This window comes from Crocodylus siamensis, chromosome 8, assembly GCF_052110815.1.
Source record: "Crocodylus siamensis isolate JL-2025a chromosome 8, ASM5211081v1, whole genome shotgun sequence".
NCBI lineage: Eukaryota > Metazoa > Chordata > Crocodylia > Crocodylidae > Crocodylus > Crocodylus siamensis.
Window position 1 is genome coordinate 52066316 of NC_143402.1, and position 19792 is coordinate 52086107.

Sequence of the window (19792 nt, forward strand, 5' to 3'; positions counted from 1 at the left end):
GCAGGGGGGTGGGCAGCACCAGGGGCTCACAGGGCACAAGGTAGGTCCCCTAGGAAGACAGCAACGTCAGGGCCTGTGGCCAGCTCCTCCCCTGTCACAGTGACCTGCGTGCCTCCAGCCATGGGTCCAATCCGGGGGTGCAGCTCCCATAGCTGGGGGTCCTGCCAGGAGGGACAGTGTTATTGGGGGACAGGGGGGATAATTGCCCCTCCCAATCTGCCCACCTTGCTCCACTGGCACTGACCTGATAGGTGAAACGCTGTGTGGAGACCCCAGGGGGCTGGTCCCCAACAGCCACCTCCACAGGCCCTGACACACCACCTTCAGCTGGGGGTACTTGGCACACAATCCTGCAGGGGGGAGGGGTTGGCATTGATGTGAAGGCACTGCTGGGGGAAGCTCACAGCACCAAGGAAACAGGGCTTACCTGGTTGGGGAGGAGCACAGTTCAAAGAAGCTTGCAGCACAGAGGGTGAGGTTGGGGGGGAACAGGGCATGGGGGGGGGAAGCTCACAGCATTGAGGTGGCAGGGTGCTTACCAGGCAATAGTGGTGTGGTCAGGTGGGCAGGACACTGCTGCAGGGAAGGTTACAGCTGAGACAGGATTTAGCATGAGGGGGTAGAACTTATTGCTAGGCTTACCAGACAACCACATAGTAGTGGATGGGGCAGGCAGAGCACTGCTGAAGGGAAGTTCCCAGCTGGGGAAGGGCTTTACCAGGCAGGCAGAAAGTAGTGAGCAGAGTCGGATGGACAGGGCACTGCTGAGGGGAAGCTCCCAGCATTGAGAGGCAGGGCTAGCTGCTGGGGGTGGGGCTTACTGGGCAGCCAGGCGGTAGCGGGCAGGGTCAGGCAGGCAGGGCCTCCCGGCCACGCGGACAGTGCCAGCCACGTCCTCGAAGCGTTGGCCCAGGTCAGAGCCGGCAATGGTCAGTAGCAGCCCACCCTCAGGGGGGCCACTCGAGGGGTGCACCTGGGGGGGAGAGCAGGACCCCGACAGCCAGTCAGGATCAGTCAGTCCTCTCAGCCTGGATCAGGACCTCTAAGCTCCAGCCCACTGCCCCCAAGCCTGGGCTGGGCCACCTTCAGCCTTGGATGAGAACCCCCTCCGCCCATCAGGATCTGGCCCCTTCTTTCTGGATTGCACCCCCACCCTCCCAACCCAATCAGGACCCCGAAGTCTCAGCCCCTGTATCCAAGCCCAGATCAAGATCCCTAGCCATCAAGATCAGCCCCACAAACCAGATCAGGACCACTAGGCCTCAACCCCCTCCCTGCCCCCACTTGAATTTGGCTTCCCCAACCATCAGGATCAGCACCCCCACACCCCCCAACTCACCTGATGTATAAGGGGAGCAGGGCAGGCAGGTGGGGCACCCCCTGGGGGGCAGAGGCGGTGGTGCTGGCAGCCAGGAGGGCACCACTGGCATCCCAGAGCAGGGGAGGCCGCACGGCACCGGCTGCAGTCAGGCCGGCCCACAGAGCAATCATACAGCATCACTGAAGAGAGTGGTGGGGAGGGCAGACCATGACACTGCTGGGAAAGCTCGCAGCACCCTGCAGCCCCTATGATGTGGCTGGGAAAAACCTCACAAATTCCCCAGCCACAGCTGGGGAAACTCACAGCCTCTTGCACCCCAATGACACTGCTGGGAGGTAGCTCACAGCCTCCCATGGCAGTGCTAGAGGAAAGCTCGCAACATTCTCCTGCCCGTTCCATGGCACTGCTGAGAGAAGCTCACAATGCTCCCTGCCCTTCCCTCCCCCACAAAATACTGTTGGGGGAAGCTTGCAGCCCCCCCCCCCAAACACTACTAGGGAAAGCTTGCAACCTTCCTCTGACCCCCCTATGACATTGCTTGGGGAAGCTCACAGCTCTCTCCCCCACATAACACCACTGGGGGAAGCTCAGTGTTCGAGGCAGTGAGACTCACCATGTAAGCCAGAGGGAGTGTCCAGGTGCCACCTCTCCCCCATGGTGACATACAGGGGGGCTCGGAGCTGGGGAGCTGATGCACCGAAGTCATAGGCTCGGGGGCCACACTGGAGCCTATGGGGGCCCCCTGAGGAGGCCTCCACTTCCACCAGCCCCTGTCCCACCTCTAGCACACAGCGTAGCCGTGGCAACGGGACCTGAAAAATGGTGGGGTGGAGGAGGTGAGACCAGGCTAGGACCCCCCAGCATCCCAATATAGTATAACTGTGGCAAAGGGCCTAATAAGACCAGGCCTAGATATGTCTTACTGCAATATAACCATGGCAATGAAGCCTGTAGACCTGAAACCAGGATTGTCCCCGCAACCCTCAAGACAGTGTAACCATGGCAGTAGGGTCTAGTGAGACTGGGCCTGCGCTCTCCAATGTGGTGTAACCATGGCAACAGGGCCTACAGGGCCAAGATCAGCTCCTCTACCCCAAGGCGCCAATATGATGTAACCATGGCAATGGGGCTAAGTGAGACCAGATCTAGATCCCCTATTGTAATATAACCATGGCAATGAGGCCGGTAGACCTGAGGCTAGGCCTGCCCCCCCAAGCACCTTGGTATGGTATAACCCTGGCAACCTAGTGATACCAGATCTAGGCTCCCCAATGCAACCACAGCAACAGGGCCCATAGGCCTGATACCAGGCCTCCCCTCCAGCACTCTAATACAGTGTAACTGTAACCATGGCAAGGTGCACTGTCACCATGCCAACAAGGCTTGCTCCAAGGGACACCTGAAATAGAGTCTGGCTCCACCCCGCAAGACCCTTCCACTGCTGCACACTGTAACTGTGGCTACAGGCCCCCCCCATGCAAACACACACACTCACCCCCAGCAGATTCAGGTTGTGAGCTTCCAGGTCAAGGGTCACCTCAACCCCCACAGGCACCAGGGGCGATCCCTTGACCCCTCCCAAGTGGGGGCAGGTCTGAGGGCCCTGGGGGCCCCCCACAGATGCCTACCAAGAAAAGGTGGGTTAGTGCAGGGGGGAGGAGGGGCCCAGATGCCTGGGTCCCCTGCCCAGCCTCCCTCTTATGGCACTTTCCCTCTGGGAACCCCCAAGATGTCTGCTTGGATGCCTGGGTCCATCCTGCCTCTCTTCCTCTAGGAAATCCAACATGTCTACCCGGACGCCTGGGTTTCCTCACTTCCCCACTTCCTTGGGGGAGACTGAGGGGGATGACTGTTCTCCCTGGATGGCTCGGTCCCACTCACAGCCCCTGCCTCTCCCCTTGCCTTCTACCCCGGAAGCCTCAGGAATAGAGGGTAGGGGTTGTCACTCACGTTCTGGTTGTAGATGGTGACCTCCCCTGTGGGGCAGGAACCCCCTGTGATACAGCAATGACTCCGGGGGCACCAGTGACACCCCCAGGGGCTGCTCACACAGGCAGTGCATCTGAGGGGGGAGGAGCAGGCTCGGGACCTTAGAGCTCCTCCACCTGCCCCCCAGCCTTGCAGTGTCCCTCACTCCCAACCCCCAGCCCTGCCCATACTGCCCCTCACTCCCAACCTCCAGCACCCCCTTATCTTCATGGTGCCCCCCACTCCTGACCCACAGTCCCCTCATTGCCCTGTGGTGCCCCTCACTCCTAACCCACAGCCCCCCTGCATGGTACCTCTAATTCCCAACCTGTGTCCCCCCCAATATCCCGATGGTGCCTCTTTCTCCTGACCCACAGCCCTGCCCCAATATCCCCACGGTACCCCTCACTCCCAACCTGCAGCCCCCCCTCACTCACGGCGCATTGGGGGCCAGGAGGGCAACAGCTCTGCAGTCATAGAAGGCAAATCCCACTGCTACCACCAACACATCCTCAAACATCACTGACAACTCCACGGTCACATGATCTAGGGGATCACATGATTACTTACCTATAAGTTTAATAGATTTAATTGATTTCATAGACATTAGGGCTGGAAGGGACCTCTCGAGATCATCGAGTCCAGCCCCCTTTCCAAGGGGCAGGAAGTCAGCTGGGGTCAGATAACCCCAGCAGGATAAGCATCCAAGTGTTTCTTAAAAGGTATCCAGAGTAGATGCTTTATACCATTTCTGGGGGAGTCTATTCCAGACTCTGGAGACTCGGACAGTAAAGAAGTTTTTCCTTATTTGAAGTCTAAAATGGTCTTCCAGCAGTTTATGACTGTTAGACCTTGTCTTCCCTTGGGATGCCCTGGTGAACAGACATTCTACCAGTTCCTGATGCACACCATGTACATAAGCATATACTTATAGGCTACCACCAGGTCAGCCCAAGTCCTCTCTTCTCCAGGATGAAGAGTCCCATGCCTCAGCCTCTCCTCATAAGGCCTATTTTCTTGACCTCTAATCATACACGCGGCTCTCCTCTGGACTCTCTCAAACTTTCCCACATTCTTTCTAAAGCGTGGAGTCCAGAACTGGGTGCAATACTCCAGCTGCAGCCTCACCAAGGCTGAGTAAAGCGGGAACTCCAGTTGCAGACTCACTAAGGGATAGTAAAGTCAGGAGGGAATCCTCTGGGGAGAGAAGAGGAAGGGGCAAGACTAGAGCAACACATTGTGGGTAGGGGTAAGCTAACCTTTGCCCTCTGGGCTGGGTGGGACCTGGTCAGGCCTGGGCGCCAAGCAGCGGACCCAGGAGTCCTGGTGAGTGGCCGGGCGGGCCTGGCTCCCAAAGGCACAGTGGTAGCTCTTGCCCTCGGCCAGCAGGGGGAGCTGGGGCACCTGCAGCACCACCTAGGGGTGAGAGGGCAGGTTCAAGAGGTGTAGCTGAGCCCAAGGCCCCACCCAGGCCTCTTCCTCCAACCCCCACTGTGGGATATGACTCATCTCCTCCCTCTTGTAGCCATGGCCACATCCCCTCACACTCCCACAAGCCATAACCCATGTTTCTGGCCCCACCCACTTCCCCCTAGACCCCTGGTTCCACAAGCCCCACCCTTCCCCTGCAGCTTCCCTCAAGCACCCCCCTCCCCTACTCTCATACTGACCTCAGCAGGCTCTCCACGGCTCTGATTGGCTGGCATCACACTTTCCACCTGCAGGCACTGGCTGCCTTCCCCATAGCTCCACAGCCACTGATTGACTCCCTCATGGTGCAGGCACTCCAGCTTCCGAGTGCACCTGACTCCGCCCCACCCAACAACAGCCAACTGGATGAAGAGGCAAGGCCAAGGGACAGATAGCTCTGCCCACCCTCTTTGGACCCCATCCCTTTCAAGGGTGTTTATATGGGACCTACATAATGCCTCCCAGCCCTGCCTTTCCTGCATGACCCCCTCAGAATGTCTCATTCTCCCATTATGTTATTCTCCCCCATATGCCTGAGATGTCCCCACCTCTGTCACAGGGCAGCTAGGGAACAGTCAAGTATAACACCAGCAAGATAGGGATGAGATGCAGCCACTGTGAGGTGCAATAGTTATGGGCTGGTTGGGGGAAAGCCAAATGCAGTCAGATCTAGGAGAACAACACTTGAGTATAACACCACAGAACGGGCCAATATATGCCCAGCGCTGGGATGGAGCAGCTAGGGACCAGACATACATAACACTGCACAGGTAAGACTAAGATGTGTCCAGTTCTGGGGTGAGGCAGCCAGTTCTAGGGAAGGTTAGCTGGGAACAGCCAAGTGTAATGCCACCCAAATAGGGCCAAGATGTGTACAGCTCTGGGATGAAGCAAGTAGGGAATGGGCAAATATAACATCATCCAGACCCAGCCAGGATGTGCCCAGTTCTAGGTGGGGTCATTTGGCAATAACCCACCATAACAGGCTGAGATGCACCCATACCTGGGGTGGAGCAGGTAGGGAGCAGCTGAGTATAACACCTTCCCCTCCCCCAACAGGCTTGAGATGTGCCCGTCTCTGGGATAGGGCAGGACTCACCGGCCTTGTAAGACACACCAGCCGCAGAAGGGGTCCCGGACACCAAGGCAGGAGGTACAGTCTGGGAACTGGGGACATTTGCTGACTGGGAGCCGGGTGACCTGGGGGAGAGCAAATTTGGGCAGGTCAGGGTGCTGACAGGCCCCCCAGGGGTGGAGGGGGGCTGGGGCAGGGTAGAGGAGGTGCACCTACCTGGGATTCAGTCATGGCATAGAGATAGGTCCCAGTCTTGTCCAGTAGCAGGTCGGGGCTGATGGGGCTGTGCTGGCTGAGACGCACAGTGCTGTACACAGAGCCCCTTGAGGCCTCAATGAACACCTGGAGCAAGGGAAGATGGGGGAAGGGGAGGGAGGTTAGAGGGGGAAGAGGCCTTTCTGGGGATCCCTCCCTGAGATGCAGCCAGCTCCTGGATGGGGCAACTGGGGAATGGCTGAGCATAATGGGGCCCAACAAAGGCTAAGATGCAGCCAGTTCTCGGGTGTTGCAGTTGAAAAATGGCCAGGTATAACACTGTCTGGGGAGAGCTAAGATGCAACCAGCTCTAGGGTAGAACAGCAGGGGGGAATAGCTGAGTATAACACAGTTCAGGGAGGGCTGAGATGTGGCCAGTTCTGGGGTGGGGCAACTGGGGAATGGCTGTGTATAACACTGCTTGGGGATGGTTGAGAGGCACTCAGCTCTGGGGTGGGGGCAGCTAGTAACAGCTGCATATAACACCATGAAAGAAAGGCCAAGATGCATCCAACTCTGGGCTGGGGCAGTGGAGAAACAGCTGAGCATAACAAGCCAAGATATAATACCCCATGGGGAGGCCAAGATGCAGTCAACTCAGGTGGGGGCAGTGGGCAACAGCCCAGTATAATGTCACTCAAGGAGAACCAAAATGTACCCAGTTCTGGTGTCAATGGGAAACAGCTGAATATAGTAAGCCAAGAAGAGGGTTGACATGCTTGCAGGTCTGGGGTAGGGTGGCTGGGGAACAGCTGAGTATAACAGGGCAAGATGAGCCCAGCTCTGTGGTGCAACAGCCAAGTATAGCAAGGCACAGGGAAGGCTTAGACATGCCCAGCTCTGAGGCAGACCTGCTGGGGAATGCCTGAGTATAACAAGGCAGGAATACAGCTGAGATGTGCCCACTCTGGGGTGGATTGGCTGAGTTTAACGCTGCCCCAGACCCTACCTTGTGCAGCTGCCCAAAGGCATCTCCAAGGAAGATGATGGTATTCCCAGCCTCTTCTGTGGCCACGACGGCTGTGAGCTGTGGCAGCTCTGTGAGTAGAGCCGTGGCCTGGATGGGCACCAGGCTGACAATGGGGGAGGGTGTGTGCTCGTCCCCACATGGGTACAGCTCTGATGACTCCTGGGGGAAAATGGGGGGCCAAGGGTTATAGGTAGTGGGGAGGTAGATAGCTCTGGGGTGGAACCCACTCCTCCCCCCACTGCTCACCTGGGGCAGATGGGTGCAGTGAGACATGACCCCATAGGCGATGGTGGCACGGGGAGGGTCAATGCCTACCCCCCCACCGTGGCTGTAGCAGGCCTGGCGTGTGGCCTCGGCCTCTGTCTCCAGCACCTCCAGTGGGAAGACACATAGGGCTGAGAGTAGCCCAGCCCCTGCCTCTGCCACTACGAATAGTGCTCCATGCTGGCCAGGCCTCAAGGCACCCGCTCGGGCCACAGGATAGGCCCCATCCTGGCAGTCCAAGGGCACTTCTACATAGGAGTAGAGCTGGGGGTCTGCCAGGCAGGCCCGGGCAGCATAGGTCCGAGGCTCGGGTTCGCTGGGCCCCCCACGACGGGTAAGAAGGAAGTAGGCATGGGTACCAGTTGGCGCGGCCAGGATGTAGCGCAGACCATAATCCCCAGGGTCTCCCACCACAAGGCGCCCCAGCCCCTCACCAGAGAAAGCGTGGGGGCCCTCCAGGTGCCGGACAGTGAGGGGAGGCACAAGGCAAGTCCCGGAACACCCCCGAGCCACCCAGAGGAAGGTTCCATGAGCCACAGCCACGGTGGGGACCCCAGCATCTGGGGCAGCAATGAAATGTCCCTCGCCAGGGTCTGGAGGAGTGGTGAGGACACGCTGAGGGTCGGCCAAGGCCCGGGCCTGGCACAGGCCGTGGTAACGTCGCCCACAAGTCAGCAGGTGCCCACTGGGGGTCTCGAGAAGCAGGCGGTTGGGGTTGGGGGAATTCAGGGGATTCTCTGTGGTGGCTGTAGCCAGTGGGGCCAGGCCAGGGCTCAGGCGGTGGATGGCATTGGTGGCACCCACATACACATCACCTGTGGAGGCCACCAGCAGGTGCTGGAAGGAAGCATTTTGGGGGGCGAAAGTGGGGAGTGGGAAGGGTTCCCCCGGAAGGGGGGGCAGCAGCAGAAGCAGCAGGGGCAGAACAGGCCATGGGAAGGTCATGGCCAAGACCTGTGGGGGAAGAGGAAAGTGTTAAAGGCTGGAGTGGGGAACCCAGGTGCCCAGGCAGCTCCCCCAGGACCCATCACCAAAGAACTCAGGTGTCCAAGCAGCTGCCCCATAATCCGGCAGACAGGACTTGACCACCAGAGAACCCAGGTGTCTGGGAGTCTCTGCCATTGCCCACCATCCCCACCTAGTGAACCCTGGTGTCTGGGCAGCTTGCCCAGGACCCAGCACCCCCTACAGAACCCAGGCATCTGAGTGCATATCTCGGGATTCCTTACCCTGTGGAGAACCCAGGCATCCAGGCAGCTCCCCCATAACCCATTGCCCCCAAAGAGAATCCAGACATCCAGGTGGCCCCTCAAAACCTATCACCCCAAAAGAACCCAGGCATCTAGGCTCCCACCCCTGGCTTGCTATCACTTACCAGGATCAACTCCTCTCCCAGGGAACCCAGACATTCGGGCTGTAGAAATGCTGTTGCTAATCCACACCCCCTTCCCTCCCCTCCCCTCCCCTCCCCCTGGAATCCACCACAGACAAGTGCCAGATGGGGCCATATGGCAAGGAGAGGACGCAGGCATCCAGGCTGCCCATTCCCCCCCAGAACCCAGGTGCCCAGGCTCTCGTGCCCTCACATGTAGCTGCCAGGTGCTGGGGGGGGGACAGTTGCCCTCACCTGTGGATGCTAGGTGCTGAGGAGGTTGTTGCTTAGTGAGAGGAAGCCCTGCCCCCTGCTCCACCCTCCACAAGGGCTCAGGTGCCCCAGGAGCCCTGACACGTCTGCTCCTCCCCCCATTCACCTTACCCCAAGGAGGGGTTGCCTGACAGACAAAGAACCCAGGTGTCCAGGCTCCCAGCTCCCCCTGCTCTCACCCCCAGCCCCCCATGCTCTAGCCCCTCCTCTTCTCCAAGAGAACCCAGGTATCAAGGCTGCCTCCAGACCCTGCCCCCCAGCCTTCCCAAACTAGAGAACCCAGATATCTGGGCTCTTGTTCTAAGCCACCGGACACCACTCACCTGGTGAGGGGAAGCCCCGAGATGGGGAGGGAACCCAGGCATCTGGGCATTCAGCCCAGACTGCTCTGAGCCTCTAGAGAACCCAGCCGTCCCTGATGCCAGCTCCACCTGCTCTCCCCGCCCCCCCCAGCTCCCATTCCCCTCCCAGAGAACCCAGGCCAGAGCCGGGTGCTCCCCACTGTGAGGAGGGAACCCAGGCCTCTGGCTGAGGGCAGGGGAGGGACATCCCTGTGAATGGGGCCCTGTCTTTTCCCCACCCTGCCCCATCAATGCCCCTCTGTTCCCTCGGCGACACCCGGCTCAAGGACCCATTATGGGATGCTGGCATGAGCAGGACCCCGGAAATGGGGTGGTGGAGGGAGCTGCAGGTCAGGAGCAAGGGGAACTGCAGGTCATGTGGGGGCTGCTGGTCAGCAGTGAGGGGCATTGTGGGGAGATCGGGGGTTATTACAGGTCCCCTCACTCCTGACCCACAGCCCCAGCTGCAGCCACTAGCATGTCCCCCCCTCCAGCTGCCACTGCGTTTTGAGGGGGGAGGGAGGGCCCTGGGGGGGCCGCATCAAAGGTGCTTTGTCCTGGGCACCCAGATGCCTGCGTTCTCTGGAGGCGGCATTAACCCTGTCAGCACCAAGAACCACTCTGCTGTGCTTCCGCTTCTGACCCACAGACCGCGCCCCCCCAACCTGTGGTGCCCCTCACTCCCAAACCGCAGCTCTCTACGGGTTCAGTGGGTGGCTGGGGGTTGTGGGTCAGGAGTGAGGAGGACTGTGGAGCCAGGCTCCACCCTCCACCCCCTGTCCATCCCTACGTCATGCTCTGAGCCATCCTGACGGCCCTTTTGTGGTCCCTGCATGTTTCTGGGCCTGAACCTGTTACCCCGAGCATTGCAACCCCTCCCCACCCCCCTCAAGCCTGACTGCAGAGAACCCAGGCATCCAGGCTCCCACATCCCTCTGCTCTGAACTCCACCTCCCACCCCTGCCAGATAACCCAAATGTCTGGGCTTCCAGCACCCCCTCCACTAGCCATAGCCCATTCCACAGCCCCATGGTACCCCCTCATTCCTGACCCCCCTGGGCTTTCACCTGTGGCTACCAGTACAGCAGTCAGTGTTAGCACTGGGAACTCTGGGATTGTACGAAGGGAGCCTGGGACAGCTAGTACCCAGGGGCATGGCCAAGGGTGGGGCCAGTGCCAGGGGCTGCAGGTCAGAAGGGGCACCATAGGGCTATGGTCCAGTCTGTAGGTTGGGAGCAAGGGGCACCAGGGCCAACCTGTGCACCCAGTTCTGGACACCTGGGTCCCCCTGTCTGTTTGTGCACGTGCGTGTGTATGTGCGCATGTGTGTGCGTGTGCATATGCTCTGGATGCCCAGGTTCCCTGTGTGCATTCCAGTACTTGCATTCTCTGTGCCTCTGTTCTGGACACCTGGGTTCCATGTGTGTGTTGAGCAGCAGTTGAGGAAGGGGAGCAAAGTGTTGCGTCTGGGACCCCTTGGTCCTCTGTGTGTATATCCCAAATGCCTGGGTTCTCTGTGTGTGTGGGTGTCCAGGATACCTGGGTTCTCTGTGTGTCTATGGCCTGGATGCCTGAGTTGTGTGGCGGGGGGAGGGCAGGCAGCTGTGGCCAGGCTGGGGAAATGAGGGTGGCAGGGGGAGGGGGGGCTGCTGGGCTTGGAGCCCCTCCTCCTGCCCTGCAGCCCCTGAACTCCTGTGTTCCAAGAGGAAATAACAAGGCCGTAAACCTGTCCCTCCTGCTGGGGTGGGAAAAACAGGGACAGGAAGGGAACACCCAGGGATAGAGGGATGGTAGCCTGGGTTCTCTGGGACAAGAGCAGTGGCTGGGGGGTGGGAGTTCAGATGCCTGAGTTCTTTGAGAGGGGGGTAGGGGCTGGAGCAGGGCCAGATTAATCTGGGATAGGGAGCAGACACACATAGTCACTCCCCACATCCCCACATCTGTTGCAGTCCTGGGAGCAAGTTATTTCAGTCTTCCAAGGTGTCCCAGCTCTCAGCTCTGACCCACCATCCCCCTTCTCACCTCCCAGGGAACCCAGGTCTCCAAGTTCTCAGAGGTCTGTTTTATCTATGGGGTGATGCCATGGCAGGCTGCAGGTCAGGAGTGAGGGGCACTACGGAGTATGGGGGGAGCTGTGGGTTAGGAGTGAGGGCTATAGTGGAATATGGAAGGGGGAGCTGCGAGCTGGGAGTGAGGGGCGCTATGGAGTATTGGCAGGGGGGCTGTAGGTTGGGAGTGAAGGGCACCACAGGACTATGTGGGGAGCTGTGGGTCAGGAATGAGGGGCACTGCAGGGATGGGGGTGGTTGCAGGCTGGGAGTGAGGGGGCACTGTGAGTTAACCCCTGCCTGCCCATGCCTCAGATGCCCAGCTGCAGCCCAGATACCCCTGTGGGGCAAGAAGGGGTGGAGCCAACTGTCAAGGCAGGCACTGGTGAGTCCTGGATGCACCCAGCTCTGGGGGGGCAGCTGAGTATAACCCAGATGCCTGGGTTCTCTCCAGCTGCGGGTGGGGGGGAAGAGTTGGGAGCCCAGACCCCTAGATTCTGAGAGGGGAATGGGGTGGACATGAAAGCAGCAGAACCTGGCAGCCCAGACCCTTGGGTTTTCCCTCTCATTGCAGGCCCTGTAGTCACCAGCTGCCCAGGGAGCTTGGGGGCTGGAGGGAGGCTGGAGGCGGGGGGCAGGCTCCTGTAGCCACTGGCCCCCCAGGCCCTGCCCCAGCCACCGATAGGTTCCATCACCACCATCCTCTGCAGCCAGAGGAGCTGCAAGGCCAGAGTATCCCACATCCAGGAGACTGCATGGGACAGTGAGGGGAACTGTGGGCCAGGTGTAAGGGGCACCATGATGTATGGGCGGGGGTTGTGGGTCAGGAGTGAAGGCACCATTGGGCTATGAGGAGGGGCTGTGGGTTGGAAGTGAGGGGCTGGAGAGTTAAAATGATGACCTGAGAACTCAGATGTCTGGGCTCCATCCTGACTCTGGGCTGTGATGGTTAGGAAAAGAGGCCCAGATGCCTGGGTTCCATGGAAGGGGGCGGGAGTTCTATGGTGAATAATAAGGGTGGTTGCCAGAAGCCTGGACACCTGGGTCCCTGGCTGGGGGGTAGCTAACCTCCCCTCTCCTCACTTAGATGGCTGTGCTCTCTGCACCCTGGCCTGCCTCTTCTGTGAGCTCGGGGCTCTCTGCTCCCTGGCCCTGCACTGCGGAATTGAACCCTCCTGGGCTAGGGCAGGACCATCAGCCGGGGAAGGTGGGGCCTGCAGCTGCCCCTGGGAGCCCATGGGCTGCGATGACTCAGCCTGCCTGGAGATTGCCTTGGAGTGCTGTGGTATCTGTTTCCCCATCTAAGTCTCCTCATGAGAGGAGGAGGCTCTGCCGACCCTGGGCCCCACCCGCTCTTCAGGTCCAAGCCCTACCAAGGTAGCCAGCAAATGAATGAGCCACAGCCTGCTGTGATGCATCTGGACACCTCCGCTCCCATCCTCCACCTCATCCTTTCTTCTTCCAATGTTATCCAGTGAAGTATTACCAGGATTATGAAATCGTAGGTGAAGATGGGAAGTGACTAAGATAGCAGCATTCAAATCAGGCCATGCCCCTCTGTGACTTCATTTAACCAGACCATGCCTTTTCAAACCGTGACATCATTTTGTGACTCAAATCTGGCCCATCCAGGCAGTGCTGTCACACACAGTGGTACACCCTGCCCACAGTGGTTGTAACCTAATCCTCTGGGCCAAGCCCCACCCCATTGGTTGTGATCTCCTTGCCCATTCCAAACCCCACCCACATCCAGGAGCCCTGCCCACCTTGCCTGTCTCATTGCAGAACCAGCCAACCACACCTACCTCATCTGTGATGTTATCTTCCCTAAACTCACACTCCAACAACCAGCCACACAGTCTCCATTGTGATGTCACCTGACCACCAGTGAGCCTTGACCTGTTGTCGATATCACTCTTTAGGTTTCTGATGTCATCACTCCAAAATATCATCACTTATTGACACTACAAGACTACCACTTCTTATTTTGTGATGTCATTGCTGTTTGACTCTATTCACTAATGCATTCATCTAAAATTAACTTTTAATATTCTCAACACCATGATGTCTTCATTCCTGGATGCCATTGCTTCACAAAGCTGTAATCTCATTTGTCCCTAATGTTGTAATGGCATTACTCCAGAAAGCTGTGCCATCATCAGTCCCTGATGCTATCTCACTAAACTGTGATTTCATCAGTCCTCAATGCCATGATGTCATGAGTTTATGCTGTCATGGTTCCCTGAAGTTGTAAAGCCATCCCTCTCCAACACTGTGATGCTATGGCTCCCTGAAGCTGTGATGTCATCACCTGGGCCCAAGTTCCTCTATTCATCCAGATCCTTGTAATATAAACGTGGTGAGTACTGAGCTGGCAGGTACTTGAAGGACCTCCATATCCAGCATGCATTGCGGCAACCACTGAGCCTTCAATGCCCAACATGCATTGCAACAGAAAAGGAGACAGGATATCTCCGTACCCAGCATGCCTGGCGGCAGCAGTGAACTAAACTCCAATTCCCAGCATACACTGCGCGGAAGAACCTCAGAAGAGAAACCTACAAGACCCAGCTGGTGACTACGTATACTCCCAAAAGCTCCCGACCCCCCCGGGGGCGCATGCGTGGGTGCCTCCGGACCTCTTTCATAGCAGCACCGCCTAGTCGACGTTCCTCCCCTTCTCCCCGCCCCGTCCCCGGAGTTGCCTTCACCCTCACTTTCAACGCGCTGACACCACTTCCATTTCCGGCGTTGCTAGGTATCACTTCCGGTCCAGCGCCCGAAGAGCTGTTTTGACCGAGACTGTGGGGCCGGTAAAACTCTTTCGGGGAAGAGGGCCAGGAAGAATATTCTGCGCGTGCGCACTGGGGTAGCAGTGCATGCATGCCGGGCGCTTGGCGAGGGCTTATGCACATGCGCGATGTTTGCAGTGGTTCGTAGCTTCCGGCTCGGCTTCTGCGCATAAACCAGCGCATGCGCATTCCTATCCTAATGCATCGCCATGTGTATAGGTTCTACAATAATTGAGGCTAATCAATGGCATTGGTGGGAAGCCAGGGAGGAACCTTTTTAAACCTCCCCCAGTAGGTATGGTAGGGTCTATGATAACATATTTAGGTCTCCCTTCAGATCTTCATGGTGTTTCTCCATTTTTGTGGGTAACACCAAAGTGGTGGCTTTGCCGATGGGGGGAGAGAAGGTTAAGATGATCAGAGCCTGACTCCGTCTGATCCTCCTGCCCTCTCTGTTTTGGGGTCATGTGTTATGTACGGCCTACAAAACCATGTCTGCATGATCTTGGGCCTACATTTTTGTGGGTTCTACCAAAATGGTGGTTATGGAGGCGTGGGCATAAAGCAGTGCCTGACTCCATCAGGCCCCCTCAGGGCTACGTGTTTCTGTAGGATTTCCAGTAACCTCTTGACATCAACAGAGAATTCTGTTGACATTGTGAATGATAGTAGGACCTACAGTCTTGTCCTCAAGTAAGTGGGGGTCTTGTGTCCATGTTTCTATTATGGTAGGGCCTATGTTATTCCTCCCAGGGGTGAGGGGTCATGTACATGTTATGGTAGGACTGACCTTATTACCCTCTGGGCTCCCAGCATCCCTGTCCATCATTAAAGGGTCTCTGAGCTTTGCCCCTAGTGGTGGATGCTTATGTGAGACCTACTAAAAATAGGTAAGCCAAATAAGCTCCTGGTTCCTGTAGGACCAACAAACATGTTGTTTTATAAAATGACACCGAAAGGACGGGGAGTGGGAGGGGGTGCCTGTGTCCTTCCAGTGACAGGTAACCACAGCAATAGTGGCTGTTGTTTTCGCAGGTCCTCTGGGGGCCAGGATCAGGACCGGATGGGCCGATCATCGAAGGACAAGCGGGATATGTACTACCGGCTGGCCAAGGAGGAAGGTTGGCGGGCCCGCAGTGCCTTCAAACTGCTGCAGCTGGATGAGGAGTTCCAGCTCTTCCATGGTAGAAGACTCAGTCATCTGGGTGCCAAGCCCCTCCACTCTCTTCCCACAGCAGGAAGGAGACCCAGACATCAGGGCATCCTGTTCCCCAAACCCTCTCAGAGTGGATAGGGAACCCAAGTGTCTGTGTGCTCCGACCCCTCCCACTCACCTGCCCCTGCCCCAAGCAGAATGAGAACCTAGGCACCCAGCCCCCTGTTCCATCTAAGAGTGGGGAGAGAACCCAGGTATCCTGACCATTAGTACCCCCCTCTCCCAGGCTTTCATCTCCAGCCCCCACTCCTTCCAGAAAACCAAGGTGTCACACCTCTTCCAGAATGGGTAGAGAACCCAGGTGCAACATCCCCCTGCTCTAACCTGCCTCAACCTAACCTACAAAGAACCCAGGTGTCCAGGTTCCCAGCATCTCCTCCCCACCCAGGGAACCCAGGTGTCCAGCCCCTTCCCCTTCCAAAGAACCCAGGCATCTGGGCTCCCAGCTGTCACTGCTGTCAGCCCCCAGCCCTCTACTTTCCTACCGGAGAGCCCAGTCATCCAGGGACTGATGAGGGAAGGTTATGTCCCCACAGGTGTGCATCGGGCAGTGGATCTGTGTGCAGCCCCAGGGAGCTGGAGCCAAGTGCTGAGCCGGAAGCTGATGTGAGTGGGTGAGGGGCAAGGGCTTTGAGCTGGGGGGGTCAAGCCTGCCCTTTACCCACTTTCTGTGCGCGTCTGCGCCCCCCTGCAGGGGCCCCGATGTGACCATTGTGGCCGTAGACCTGCAGGCCATGGCTCCCCTGCCTGGGGTCATCCAGATCCAGGGTGACATCACCAAGGTAGAGGACCCCCCATATCCCCCCAAAACCACTCCCTCACCCCCAAAGCCCTGGGACCCCTTCAACCCCTCTACCACCCCATACAGCACTGGGATCCCTAACCCCTCCCACACTGTCCACAGTCCCCAGTATCCCACCCACAGAGCTGTGGAAACCCTCTGCTCCCTTGCAGAGCCCCTGGGGCCCCCTTCCCCCACCTGTCAGACCCCCCCGCTTACCTCCCCGTACCTCCCCAGGACCCCTCCTGCACTCTGCAACCCCCCCCTAAAACCCCTGCCCCAGCCTCCTTAGAATCCTGGGATGTCCCAGACCCCTGGATCCCCCCCAGTAATTGGACCCAAGATGCTTCCCCCCCACCCTATCTCCATGTGTCCAGCTGACCCATGTCCAGCAGGTGTCAACTGCAGAGCAGATTGTGGGGCACTTTGCTGGTTGCCCTGCTGATCTGGTTGTCTGTGATGGAGCCCCAGATGGTGAGTGGGGGTACGGTGTGGATCAAGGGGTATGGCTAGACTTTGGGTATGGGGCTGAGATCAGGAGGGTAGAACTAGGGCTCTGGGAGCAGGGGAGAGGGTGGGGGCCAAGGCTCTGTGGGAGGGGCTAGGGCTCTAGAGTTGAGGCTAGGACTGGGGTGCCATAGCCAGGGTTTAGAGGGCAGAGCTATGTCCCTAGGATGGATTAGGCATAGGAGGAGGGATAGGACTTTGAGGGTAGGGCCAGGGCTCTAGAGTGGGGGGTTGGGTTTGAGAGGGTGAGTCCTGGGCTCTGGGATAAGGTTGAGGGGGCAGGGCCTATGCTGGGGGAGGGGCTGAGAAGGGGATGGGTGGAGCTGGGATGGGGGTTGGCACTGAGGGACAGGTGAGATGGGGAGACCCTGCCTTTCATGCCCACCCAGTGACCGGTCTGCATGACATCGACGAGTATATCCAAGCCCAGCTATTGCTTGCAGTAAGTCCACTCCCCCCTGCCCTCCAGGACCCCCCTCTCCTTTTCCCCCCACAGCCCCTCTGCACCCCCCCCCACATTGACCCTTCTGCCCCTTCTCTTCCTCCACTCCAGGCCCTGAACATCACAACCCACGTCTTGAATAAAGGAGGCACCTTTGTGGCCAAGGTAAGGCTGGGATGTAGTTCCGGGGTGGAACAGCTGAGTATGACACTGCCTGTGAAGGGCTGAGATGTAACCAGTTCTGGGGTGGAGCCACTGGAAAATGGCTGAGTATAACACTGTATGGGGAGAGTAAGCTGTGCCCAGCTCTCAGGAGAAGCAGCTTGGGAACAGCTAAATAAAACAGTACCTATGAAAGACTTGAGATGCCTCCAGCTCTGGGGTGGTATGGCTGGGGAACAGCTGAGTATAACAGTGCCTCTAAAGGGCTGATGCACCTAGCTCTGGGGTGGAAGGGCTAGATATAATACTGCTTATAAAGAACTGAGATGTGCCCAGTTCTGGAGTAGAGCTGCAAAGGAATACTGAGTAGAACAGTGTCTTTGGCTGAGATGCACCCAGTTCTGGGGAGGTGTAGCTTGGGAATGGCTGAGTATAATACCACAGGGGAGGGCCCAGCTCTGGGGTGGAACAGATGAGTTTAACACTGCCTCTGAAGGCTGAGATGTGGCCAGCTATGGGTGGGGCCACCCACCTCCTGCCTCCCATCTCCCAGATCTTCCGGGGCAAGGATGTGACCCTGCTCTACTCCCAGCTCCGTCTCTTCTTCCCTGACGTTATTTGTGCCAAACCCCGGAGCAGCCGCAATTCCAGCATCGGTGAGCACAGCCAGCTCTGGGGTGGGTGGCTGGGGGATGGTTGAGTATAACAGTGTATGTGAAAGGCTGAGATGCACCCAGCTCTGGGGTGAGGCAGCTGGAAATGGCTGACTATAACATTGCCCAGAGAGGGATGAGATGTGTGCAGCTCTGAGAGAAAGAATAGATAGAGACTGACCAAGCATAACACCACATGGGACGGCTGAAATGCAGCCAGCTCTGGGGTGAAACAGCTGGGGAATAACTGAATATAAGCTCCATGGGGTGAGTCAGGATTAACACCCTTCTCTCCTCTCCCCCCATGCAGAAGCCTTTGTTGTGTGCCGTGGATATAGCCCCCCTGAGGGCTATATCCCTGACATGGCCAACCCCCTGCTGGACCACAGTTATGGTGAGCCAAAAGGGGTTGGTATCAGGGCTCGGGGGGCATCTATGGGAGGGGGGCCATTGGGGTTCTGGTTGCTGGATGGGGGGCAGTGGGGGCTGTTAGAGGCTTCTTAGATGGACCCAGCTCCGGGGGTGGGGGATGGCTGTGGAATGGCTGAGCATAACAAGGTTTTTGGGAGGGCTCAGATGCAGCCAGCTGTGAAGTAGAAAGGCCAGGTATAATGCCCCACTAAGGGCACAGATGCACCCAGCTCTGGGATAGAATGGCTGGGTATAACACCCCATGGGGAGGTCCAGAATTTGCCCAGCTCTGGAGTGGGGCAGCTGGGGCCTGGCCAAATATAACAAGGCACTGGAGGGGCTGAAGTGTATTTGGCTCTTGAGTGGAGCAGCTGAGTATGATGGCCACAGTGCAGCCAGCTGTGGGGAAACAGCCAGGTATAACACCTCATGAAAGGGCTGAGATGCACTTAACTCTGGGGTGGGGTGTCTGGGACCCAGCAGAGTACAACAACCTTGCCCATTCTAGACCTGGAGCAGAATCAGCTGGAGGGACCTGCCCGCCTCATTGCCCCCTTCCTGGCCTGTGGAGACCTCAGTGCCTTTGATGCTGACCGTACCTACCCCCTGCAGGTGACAGGGGCAGAGCCAGGCTGGGTTTGGGGACAGAATTTGAAAAGAGGGCAGAGTCTAGCTGGGGGGATGGGAGGGAATGAATCCAAATTTGGGGACATAGCTACAATTACACTACTGGGAAGGATGAGAATGGGGAAGGAGCAGGTTAGAGGTGTGGCTGAGACTGGGGTGGGGGTGGAGTCAGACTGGGGGGCATGGCTCCATTGCTTGGAGGAAGTAGAATGGGGGAAGGGAGTGGAGTAATAATGGGGTTGGGGACCTCAAACATGAGTGTGGATACATTACTATACTGGGATCCAGAGGCAGTCAGTGTGGCCAACCTGGGGGTGGGGCTATTGAAATGAACATGGCCAGAGGCTGCTGGGAGTAGGGCCATACTGGTGGGAAGGACTGGAATGGGTGGGACTAGGCTGATGACAAATCTGGGTGGGGCCTGGGCCCCCCTGCCTACCTCACTGAGTCCCTCTCCCCCTCCCAGCTGACACCAGGGGTTGGGTACCACTACGTGCCCCCACCACAGCCACCCATCTGCCCACCCTACCAGGAAGCCTGTGCCCGACGTCGCACTCAACAACTTGCCCGGCCACCACTAGCAGTTTCCCCCTTGCAACCCCTGACTCGGGGGGGGCTGGTAGTAAGCCCATAGTGGGTGGGGCTGTGTCCCTGGCCACCTAGCTTGTGTGTGCCTCCATGCGTATGTTCTGGATACCTAGGTTCCACACATGCATGCATATATGGTAAATGCCTAGATGCCATGTGCGTGTGCACACTTTTAACTCATTCTGTTCGGCGGTAGCAAGAAGTATTGCAATAAAAGATCTATAACAACCTCAGCCCCTGAGGTCCTTTATGGGGG

The 19792-nt window shown here is 57.9% G+C and overlaps 2 protein-coding genes across 24 annotated transcripts in view; one reads left to right on the forward strand and one right to left on the reverse strand.

Moving 5' to 3' along the window:
* The window catches only part of PLXNB3 (plexin B3), a 41239-nt gene extending 27052 nt beyond the window's left edge, over nucleotides 1-14187 (reverse strand). For 8 of the 11 annotated variants that reach the window (XR_016443928.1, XM_090060697.1, XM_090060695.1 and 5 more), the window contains exons 1-15: nucleotides 9292-9403; nucleotides 7306-8277; nucleotides 7039-7218; nucleotides 6051-6176; nucleotides 5859-5959; nucleotides 4960-5092; nucleotides 4549-4705; nucleotides 3727-3835; nucleotides 3272-3383; nucleotides 2817-2945; nucleotides 1935-2133; nucleotides 1340-1500; nucleotides 822-973; nucleotides 245-350; nucleotides 31-161 (exon numbers count right to left, since the gene is read on the reverse strand). Coding sequence is in view for 10 of the 11 variants with exons in the window: in XM_090060697.1 (XP_089916823.1) it covers nucleotides 31-161; nucleotides 245-350; nucleotides 822-973; nucleotides 1340-1500; nucleotides 1935-2133; nucleotides 2817-2945; nucleotides 3272-3383; nucleotides 3727-3835; nucleotides 4549-4705; nucleotides 4960-5092; nucleotides 5859-5959; nucleotides 6051-6176; nucleotides 7039-7218; nucleotides 7306-8277; nucleotides 9292-9333 (2810 nt within the window). In the remaining variant the exon portion in view is untranslated. Of the gene's footprint in view, nucleotides 1-30; nucleotides 162-244; nucleotides 351-821; nucleotides 974-1339; nucleotides 1501-1934; nucleotides 2134-2816; nucleotides 2946-3271; nucleotides 3384-3726; nucleotides 3836-4548; nucleotides 4706-4959; nucleotides 5122-5858; nucleotides 5960-6050; nucleotides 6177-7038; nucleotides 7219-7305; nucleotides 8278-8950; nucleotides 8991-9291; nucleotides 9404-13162; nucleotides 13257-14074 lie in introns of those variants that run through there. The other 3 variants (XM_090060692.1, XM_090060693.1, XM_090060699.1) reach the window with 3 other exon arrangements.
* FTSJ1 (FtsJ RNA 2'-O-methyltransferase 1) lies at nucleotides 13917-19764 on the forward strand. 13 transcript variants are annotated; one of them, XM_090060859.1, is made up of 11 exons: nucleotides 13917-14115; nucleotides 15185-15270; nucleotides 15902-15971; nucleotides 16060-16147; nucleotides 16524-16620; nucleotides 17043-17095; nucleotides 17207-17260; nucleotides 17811-17913; nucleotides 18221-18304; nucleotides 18830-18933; nucleotides 19415-19764. In XM_090060859.1, the coding sequence occupies exons 2-11, from the start codon at nucleotides 15213-15215 to the stop codon at nucleotides 19580-19582; spliced, it is 879 nt and encodes a 292-aa protein (XP_089916985.1). In that variant the 5' UTR covers nucleotides 13917-14115; nucleotides 15185-15212; the 3' UTR covers nucleotides 19583-19764. The 13 variants fall into 13 exon arrangements, with proteins under 13 accessions (XP_089916985.1, XP_089916984.1, XP_089916979.1 ...); XM_090060858.1 differs by having other exon boundaries at nucleotides 13918-14170; XM_090060853.1 differs by having other exon boundaries at nucleotides 13918-14115; nucleotides 15185-15333.
* Nucleotides 19765-19792: the final 28 nt, after the last annotated feature.

Excerpts from the sequence above, each read along its gene's own strand:
- FTSJ1 (XM_090060853.1), top strand. The coding sequence starts at position 15,213 with ATGGGCCGATCATCGAAGGACAAGCGGGATATGTACTACCGGCTGGCC. Across the intron at positions 15,334-15,901 it reads GGAGTTCCAGCTCTTCCATG|GTGTGCATCGGGCAGTGGAT; the intron begins GTAGAAGACTCA and ends ATGTCCCCACAG. Across the intron at positions 15,972-16,059 it reads GTGCTGAGCCGGAAGCTGAT|GGGCCCCGATGTGACCATTG; the intron begins GTGAGTGGGTGA and ends GCCCCCCTGCAG.